At 40.1% G+C, this 9,949-nt stretch overlaps 1 protein-coding gene across 1 annotated transcript; it reads right to left on the reverse strand.

The window, feature by feature from the left end:
- Nucleotides 1-333: 333 nt before the first annotated feature.
- Nucleotides 334-6,507, reverse strand: LOC124258934 (microsomal glutathione S-transferase 1-like). The gene is made up of 3 exons (XM_046692993.1): nt 6,344-6,507; nt 5,105-5,190; nt 334-589 (listed from the first exon to the last, which is right to left on the reverse strand). The coding sequence occupies exons 1-3, from the start codon at nt 6,467-6,469 to the stop codon at nt 346-348; spliced, it is 456 nt and encodes a 151-aa protein (XP_046548949.1). The 5' UTR covers nt 6,470-6,507; the 3' UTR covers nt 334-345.
- Nucleotides 6,508-9,949: the final 3,442 nt, after the last annotated feature.

Here is a 9,949-nt window from a genome sequence, read left to right on the forward strand (position 1 = left end):
TTACGGATTTGTTTTACAATACATCAGTTCATGTGTAAACAGTACCTTAAGAAGTATGGAGTATTTTGCAAAGTCTAGTTTAGAACAACTGACTGAAGTAAGTGGCTACATTTACACTCGTGAGTCTAAACTTTTGATGGGTAGTATATGTGAGTTTCAGAACATACAGTACGCCCACTGATTGATTTATAAAGTTTAGGTAAAACCTGAGGAATACTCGATTTGTCCGTTTTGGGAACAAATAAAATAATCGCGGGTTCCGCGCGAATATGAAATAATCGTCCCTATAACGGTATACTGGGAAATATGTGTGCAAGTATATGTCGTATTGTCATCAACGTCGCATTAAAGGGTTCCACAGATGAAGACACGGCCGACCATCATCATGTTGACGACGGCGCCGACGCCGAAGGCGAGAAATCTGATTGGCTGCGGCAGCTGAGCGAGGTAGGCGACGGTGTGGATGAGACGCGCCGCCGTGAACGTCTGGAAGAGTCGTCGTGCAGCGACAGGGTGAGGATCTGATAGGACGAACAGTATACCAATCACAGCGAAGGGCACGATGTTCTCAATGTCATTCTGATGGCACCTGGAAAAATAAGTGGGTGAGTGAGGTTAATTTTACGCCGCTTTTAGCAATATTCCAATTTCCAGCAATATCACGACGGGGGACACCAGAAATGGGTTTCACACATTGTACCCATGTAGGGAATCGAACCCGGGTTGTCGGCGTGACGAGCGATCGCTTAACCACTAGGCTACCATACCGCCTCTGGAAAAAGGGGACAAGTGGCTCATAGGAAAATAGAGCCCCGTAAAAATCTCGGGCTAGACATGTCCACAGAAACATACAGGTGTCGTGTAAAGCGACTTGATGCATCTGGTGGCCAGACTTCTTGGCTTGGTTCATAAGATGTCATGGGCTTCGCATACTGTACCCATGTGGGGAACCAAGCCGGGATTTGGATTGACAAGTGCGTGAGTATGATTTCACGCCGCTTTTAGCAATATTCCAGCAATATCACGGCGGGGGACACCAGCGATGGGCTTCACACATTACACCCATGTGGGGAATCAAACCCGGGTCTCCGGTGTGACAAGCCAACTGGGCTACCCTAGGTCAAAGTCAAAGTCAAAGATCTTTATTATGCATGAAGGCCACCGGCCCATATACATATAACATATGTACAATCAAAATATATTGGCAACATGATGTAAAACAATTAAGAGTTTAACAAAGTCTGTCTCTTTATATAAGCAGTATATATGAATTTGCATAGATTTAATAATGCTTCCTTTGAAGTAGAAGTTAGCAGGTTTTTTGAAAATAAATATATTTGGAATGCGGTTGTAAATATGTGGAAAATAATAGAATCTTTCTTCAGAATAATATTTGCATACTAAAAGAAAATGGAATTCATCCTCTATACCGAGTTTACAGACAGGACATGTGCGTAGAGATACATCAATATTTAACCATCTTCCTTCATTTATTTTTAATCGTAATAGGCCTGCTCGGAATTTTATAAGAATATTACGATATTTGTTTTCATGTATAACACTTAAATATTTTTCCGGTTCTAGTAAACACTTACATTCTCTATACAGATTGTAGCGTGAACTGTTGTCGAGAGTACAATGCCAAGATTGGTAGAACATATTTACACATACATCTTTAAAACATCTAAGAAAATCGACCTTATTGCCTACACTTTGTGCTAACCATACAAAGCCAAATCCATGTGAAAAAAGTATGTTACGAATATGAGAAGCATAATTATTGCCCAATGTTATCTAAATATACTGACATGTCATATGATTTTTTTGGTATTCTACCAGAGTGCATTTCTGTAAGCTTTAGCCAATATTTAATAACTCGACATAAGGCATTTATATACAAAGGATATCGTCCACATTCACCGTATATTATAACATTAGGCGTTTGTAATCCTACATTTAGAAATCTCTTACATGCAAGCAAATGAACTTTTTCAATATTATCATAGCGGCTAATCCCCCCATACTTCCGCACCATAAAGTAAAATTGGTTGAATTTGTGAATCAAATATTTTAAAGAATACCCTAGGATCAACACATCAATCTTTCGTAAGTTATATAGTATTTGTAACAATGCTCTTTTTCCTCTCAGTGCTAGATCGTCTGTACATTTATTCATTTTAAACGTGGATGAAAATATAATACCAAGATATCTATATGAATTCACAACGTCAATAACAGAGTCTTTATAATACCATTTTTCTTTAGCTGATAATCGCCCACCCCTTCTAAAACAACAATATTGGTTTTATCGAGGTTGACGTCAAGTCCCCATTTATCAGAATATGATTCTAAGATGTTCAATTGTTTTTGTAGTCCCGAAGCAACGTCAGATATGAGAATGACATCATCTGCAAAAAGTAATAGCAATATCTCTAAAAAATCAGGGAACAGCTGTACACCAAATTTACCACTTTCTACAATATCAGTACACAGTTCACCAATAAAAATGAAAAAAGTGGACTTAAAATACACCCTTGCCTTAGACCGACTGGGCAATCAAAATAATCTGTATAAACATTATCATTGCATCTTACATGCTGTAACAGATACATATATACTTTTTATTGCAGCCAACATTTTGCCATTTAATCCAGAATTTTGAAGACAGTACCAAAGTTTATATCGTGAGACGGAATCAAAAGCTTTCTTAAAATCTACGAAGGCAACATACAGTTTCTTCTTTTTTCTTGATAAGCATTTCTGAATTATTGCATTTAAGGTGAAAACATGATCAGTTGTAGAATACTCTTTTCTAAAACCGGCTTGAAATTCAGGTATTTTATCTCTTATCGTAGCCCAGGTTGTAAGTCTGCTATGAAGAATACGTGTATATATTTTGCTGAGTGCACTTAAAAGGGAGATCCCTCTGTAATTATCGGGATTACTTCGGTCACCCTTTTTATGTATAGGAATTATAATTGCTTTAGTCCAGTTTTCAGGGAAAACACCTTTTTGAAACAATGTATTAAAGAGTTTTCTAAGAAATGGTAAAATGATATGTGTAGAACATGTAAGCATTTCTACAATTATACAGTCATTACCTGGAGATTTACCTCATTTTAGATGATCTAAGGCTGATATAATTTCAGAATCAGTGAACTCACATTCAAGAATAGTTGCATCAATATCATCAACGCAATCCTTATCATCTTGACATTCCCAGGTTTCTGTATCACTGGGCACAGGTCTATTAAAAACTGTGTTACCCTAGGTAGGTGCTGCAGATCGCAGCTGTTCTCTATTGAGGGGCGGAGACTGAAAGATCAGGATGAAGGAAAACAGCGGACTAGGACCCACGATCGGAAGATCTTGGCTTTGCAAGGCAACGCTCTGATTTACTAAGCTACCTCTTCCACGTTAAACAGCATAAACACATATCCTCAACTAATTTATAAACGCAACATGCCAAATGCCATGGCAGCCTTAGCATTTTGTAAATGATATCTATAAGTGTTCCGCGACGAAAATAAGGGGGCTATTTGTTTCGAAGTCTTGTGCAGAGGGCATTGGGCGGTCAACCTTAGCATTGTAAACGATACATGTATCTAAATCCAGTGTTCAGTAAGGTAAATACGGAGGAAATTTGTTTCGATGACTTGTGCAGGGGGCATTATCTTGACAACGCCTTACAGTCACCCACTGCTCAGGTTTAGCGTCAGAAGGGTGAGTGAGTTTAGTTTTACGCCGCTTTTAGCAATATTCCAGCAATATCACGGCGGGGGACACCAGAGAGGGGCTTCACACATTAAAATCGAACCCAGGTTCTCGGCGTGACAAGCGAACGCCTTGACCACTAGGCTACCCCACCGCCCCTAACGTGAGAAGAATTAGTTCTAACGCCGCTTTGAGCAGTATTTCCGTTTTACAATGTGTCATGTTGACGTGCGACGAAAGATGAAAGTCTTAGGAGTTTATCACTTAAGTAAAACTCACTATCGTGGTTTAGTGCAGACAAACCAGGAGTCAGGACGAATCTGGAATTCGGAAGCTTATGACAAAACAGAGCGACGTCCGGTTTCCGACGCCTGGGGCCCGTTTCACAAAGCGATCGTAGCGCGACGTAAGTCTATGTCGTAAGTCTATGTCAAAGTATGGGAGTTACGATCACCGTAGCGCTATAAACACTTGAGCCACGGCGTCCGCTTGCAGATCTGCAAATTGCGCTCAGCACAAACCGAAACATGAGTCTCATTAACCTATTCAGACAATGACCTTCTTTTCAGCCGATCTGAATTTTGTCGTGTGGAAGTGAAAAGAGACACAGCAAACAACCATGGTTACACTGAATTCCAATTCCTTGTTTCATAAGAAAATGGTATTTAAAAGTTAATTTTGATTTTAAACTTTAATAACATCGCATTTTATGGCGAGGTGTAGGCAGCATGACCTTAACTAAGACGTCACAGACTGCCCCTGTTTGATGAGGTCGTAAAATGATTCACAATTCATCTGGCTCACTGGTTACACCTGTTATGTGTCCTTTGTGCTTATTCAATGTAGTTTTGTAACGCACAATGTGATTGATTTATTATCAAGTTCATACCAGACCGCCAAACTTTTTTAGCGGCAGAGCCTCGTTTTGAGATTTCCTCGATTTCCAGATTTCCGTTTGTCAGAGCACGCTGCACGACGTGTTTGTAAGGATTAGAAGGAGCGTAGTGTTGCAATATACAAGTGCTTAGATATATCAAAGAACACTGATTAATATTTATGTATCCAGTTGAATGAAAATTCTGGACTGATTATTGTACTAAGTTGCCAGTCAGCAGGAAACGAGACTGTTGTGTAATCAATGTTTTGACTTGTTATCCAGCTATAATCGAGTCTGTAGCAGACAATCCAGTGACCAACATCATGAGCATTGATCTACACAATTTGGGATACGATGACATGTGTCAACCAAGTCAGCGAGTCTGACCACCCGAGCCCGTTAATCCTCTCTTACGACAAGCATGGGTTGCTGAAGATCAATCCTAGCCCGGATCTTCACGGGAAGGATCTGCATATGGTTTACAGCATTAGCAGAAAGGACTTTACAGCCTACCTTCGGATCCTCTCCACAGTTTGGTCGTTGAAGTTGACTTTGATGCCAGGTGCGCCCAACTTCAGGTCCTCTGAGTTTGAGAAGGTCTGGAAGCATCGTCACAGAAGTTAGGCTATTATACAGTCTATTCCTTATATATTCATTTATTTTCATCTTATATATTATATTTATATTATGAATATTTATATTATATTGTCATCTATTCCTTATATATTCATGCATTTTCATCTTATATTCACCTCTGTAAATTATTGTTTTACAAAATTAATAAACATGTTTAATGTTGTCAACCCATTTCACCTGTTGGGGTATATGGAATGATCATTGGGTTCTGAAGTCTTAACTGGCATGGTCTTTGAACATTGCGCTTTTGGAGTCATCTCACAGATACAGGCGATCTTACAAATCATTGGACGATGAAGTTGTGTCAACACCTGCTACTCATATAATAGTGAGTGAGTATCGTTTTGCGCCACTTTTAGCAATATCCCAGCGGGGGACACCTGTAACCATGTGGGGAATCGAACTCAGGTCTCCAGCGTGACGAGCGAACGCTTTAACCACTAGGCTACTCTCACTCATTTAGTAAGTAGGGTCAACTGTACAATTGACAACCATGTCGGGTAACCTAATTCATTCGAAGATTGTATCTGTCTTTTCCTCTCTGCCTCCACGTCAGTGTTTGAATATCCTACTCCTTGAAATCCTACATACTGCTGTGCTATCATACCGTTATCAGCGCTGTCTGGTTTTATTCTAGCATAACATTTACCACGAGCTCTACTTTGTGTAGCTTCATCAAACAGAAGATGTGACCGATGAATTTATCTCAGCTCCTCGTTTTTTGTTTATCCACTCGTCATACCAGCCGGGTGAGAATTGGTCTTCGGCAACCCATACTTGTCAGGCTCGCTGGCTGACACAAGTCATCGTATCCGAATTACGCAGATCGACGCTCATGATGTTGATCACTGGATTGTCTGTTCCAGACTCGATTATTTACAGACCACCACCATATAGCAGGAATATTGCTGAGTGTAGCGTTTACAACAATCCAACCAACCAAAATGGTCGTCATTCGGATTGACCCAGAACAAGTTTGTTACGAATGACTACCTTTGCCTGTGGAGGAAATGCAAGAAGCGTACGTAAATACTGAAGAAGGTTATCTGCCCTTGGTTGAACACACTGGCAAGCACATAGGAACAAAAGGCATTATAGCAATGTGTAAAAGCCTACCTGGTTCTTTATTCTGAACAGTCCCGTCAGCGGACTCATCAGCACTGTTTTCCCGATCAACACCGAGCCATAGAAGGCAAACTGGGAGAATACGGGGTTATCGAGGAAGCTCAGTTCTCCAGCCATCTTGAATGTGCTCCAGCAGAAAGGCAGTGAAATGTTACACAATACACGTTTGGGGCAGGTAGGAATGCACGCTGTGCACGGTTGCATGTCCTTGGTAGTGGGGGAGGGAGAGTAGGGGGTGGGAGCAGACAGGAGGACTGAGGGTTTGGTCACGCATGACGTGGTATTGTGAATAGCGGTGTATTGGTTGTGAAACTGGATATGGAGTCTGGAATGAAGCACAGTGACGGAGCGAGCAACTTTATCTATACACATAGACTAACGCTTAGCCTCTGAATGTATGTAATTTTAATAGAGACAAACAATTTTGAACCTGAGGAAATCTATCTAGACTTGCTTCATTTAGGGCTTTCGTACTTCAGGGAGGGCAAGGCAGTAGGGAAATAATCCGGGTCAGGGACTGTGAGACAGTCTAATATACATCAGACACAACCTCATGGTTTGTTCACACACGGGATCCACAAATGCTGGTGCACTCCTGAATAAATACATTGTCAAACACAGCAAAACTTTATTGACACTCCGATCGTGAACCACAGTACATACAATATATACACAAGAACGTTGTGAAGCACCCCCTGACATATCTCAAGATTGAATGAGCCCCGATCTGAACCCTTTGGAGCATATCTGGGACATGATTGGTTGTCGTGTGCAACAAATGGGATCCTCCTGTACAGAACCTGGCCCAATTTGAAGCTGCTTTACACGAGGAATGGTGTAGACTGCCCCTTCAGAGGATCAGGAGGCTGACAGGGGGTACGAGGAGGAGAGGGCTGGCTGTCATATTGACCTTGAATCGTGTAGAACACAAAATGACATTTTGAATGTTCACATTCTCAAATAAATTAAACATTCAAGGGCGATACTTTTTGTGTGGTTGTTTTTGGTTTTTTAAATGAGCAATTATCATTATAAGATCAACATGGATTCCAATCATTTTGTCGTTATTTATGAGTCAAAGGATCATACAGGTAAGCAAAACTCACGTTTTTCTATCGTGGTCACCACGAGAAGTTTTATATACGTGCTGAAAGTCTATCATTGCAAAAATTCAGGGTAGGTGGGGAGGTTAATTAAGTTCTTTGTGTACATGTATATATACAAGACTGCGAGTGTACGTTGGCAGCAACAGTTACGCTAATACGACACAAATAAAACTTTCAGGGTGGACTTTGATTTGAAATACAGCTGCACAATTTACTTAAATGAATACTAACTTTTCTGTAAACTTCAGTACGTTTTGATTAAGAGTGATTGTTGCTGACAGATATCTTACTTCACGTTGCCGATGTTGCACAATGCTACCCGGATACACGACTGTGGACTATATATAAATCCCTTATAATGAGGTCACGGTTGTGGTGTTAAGTATGTCTACCTGTCTCCGTAATGTGTATATTAGGCAACATGTTGTTATTAATTATTGTTATTAATCTAATATCAGTTGTCTTCGTGATTGTATTGTTGTCTTTGTACATTATCACCCCCCAACCACCCCTTCCCTCATCCCCTCTTTTTGCTTTGTCATTGTATAAAGTGTTATCTTTGTACATTCTGTATACATGTCTATCTATATATATTAACTCTGTGCACTAACTCAGCATTCATCTGATGAAGGAGCAATAATAAGCTCTGAAACGTGATAAAGAATAGAAACAAGTCGTTGTCCATAAAGCGTGTCAAGTAGTCATATTATTTGCTTTGCATCTAGACTAACATCTTGTCTCTGAAATGAACATATTTTACAGAAAACTTTTCATGAAAATAATAATAAAATATAATGAAAAGGATCCCAGAGACTTTCTTCAATCCGGACTTGCCACATATTCTAAAATTGCATGGGCTTTCCTCGATATATTTGTTTCAGGGTCTGTATGACAAACTACTTTGTACCGTTCAGCATATGTGCAAACAGGTGCTCGGCGACTGGACCTGAACATGGATAGTGTACCTGTAGAGATTCGGGTCGGTTCAGAGGTCTGTCCTGGTTCGTGTCTCACTGATTCATGTGTAGTCTGTACCTGAACTACCGCGCAGTGATGACTCAGCAGTACATCGTAATCAGTCATTTCTTGTGACAGTTGTCTGATACTGAATATAGGGGAAGGTTAAGGGAGAGGTGTGGATAATACATGCACGTACATCATGTTTCATGGCATTGTTCATTATTTCATCGTTATGTGTGTGCGTGCGTGCGTGCGCGTGTGTGTGCGTAAAGGGCGATTAACGGATCAGGTGCTTGGGCTTGCTGACTTGAAATATGTCATCGTATCCCAATTGTGTAGATCGATGCTCAGGTGGTCAATCACTGGCTTATCTGGTCCAGACACATTTATTTACAGATTGCCGGCATATTTCTGACAAGAAACACACATAATATACAGATCTGCCGGGCATCCCCTGGTCCTGTACTCTAGAGCAGGACCAGTATTTTACTAAATATTTACTAAATATTTGCACATGAAACACAGATATCCTGCAAGTGATCACTTGCTTACTTCATAACAGTGTTAGCATCTACACCCAAATGACGCATCGTAAAGAAGCTGTCAATCCACAAGTCTTGTTTTTGCATTCAAGACTGTCGTAATATACTATTACTATAACAATATTATATCTTTGAATGGTTTTGAAAGAGCACATTACTGGCCAAGAATATCACTGTCCTGAGAGATTTTCCTGGCGCTTAGCAAAACCAGAGACCATATAATAAATCTATTATATGGTCTCTGGATAAACCCGTTGCAGTATGTGTGTGTGTGTGTGTGTGTGTGTAAATACGATTTACTTAAGCAATTTATATGATGCTTAGATATTAAAACAATTCTACAAATTTGGCTAATTTAAGAAAAACTCTGTTATTATGCTTGGTTTACAAACCCAAGTTATAAAAACCGAAGTTGACTTTCCGCTTTCTTTGAATGCTATAACACTTTTAGTCACTGTGAGATTAAAACAAACTTCAGAATGTTTTGAAAAAAAATGTTATTATGACAAACCAGATGGACATTGATTAATATGAAATATTAAGGGGCCACAAAAATGACTACATTTTCCAATAAATTCCAGGATGAGACTGTATTTCACCTCTGTTGATCAATGTGAGGATAGTCCCACACTAGGAAATCCCGATACCACAACAGAATAAGTCACTGAGCATCAAGTGAATGACGACAAACACAGAAGTGTAGGGCTTTCTCGATAAAACATAGACACAAAGGAGTAGTTAATGTTGTATTACGTGAAATGTACCTGAAACAGTAACTTTTGTTATAGCTTTAGAGTGAGTGAGTGAGTTGAGTATTACGCCGCTTTTAGCAATATTCCAGCAATATCACGACGGGGGGACACCAGAAATGGGCTTCACACATTGTGCCCATGTGGGGAATCGAGCCCGGGCCTTCGGCGTGACGAGCGAACGCTTTAACCACTAGGCTACCCCACCGCCCCATAGCTTTTGAGTACATTGATTGAACT

Source organism: Haliotis rubra, unplaced genomic scaffold (assembly GCF_003918875.1).
Source record: "Haliotis rubra isolate DU_JTF1 unplaced genomic scaffold, ASM391887v1 Scf703, whole genome shotgun sequence".
NCBI lineage: Eukaryota > Metazoa > Mollusca > Gastropoda > Lepetellida > Haliotidae > Haliotis > Haliotis rubra.

Bases quoted from the DNA above. Each gene is read 5' to 3' on its own strand.
- LOC124258934 (XM_046692993.1), bottom strand. From the start codon at position 6,469: ATGGCTGGAGAACTGAGCTTCCTCGATAACCCCGTATTCTCCCAGTTT. The intron at 5,191-6,343 runs GTAGGCTTTTAC...CGATGCTTCCAG, and splicing joins TGTTCAGAATAAAGAACCAG to ACCTTCTCAAACTCAGAGGA. The intron at 590-5,104 runs GTAGGCTGTAAA...TTATTTTTCCAG, and splicing joins ACTGTGGAGAGGATCCGAAG to GTGCCATCAGAATGACATTG.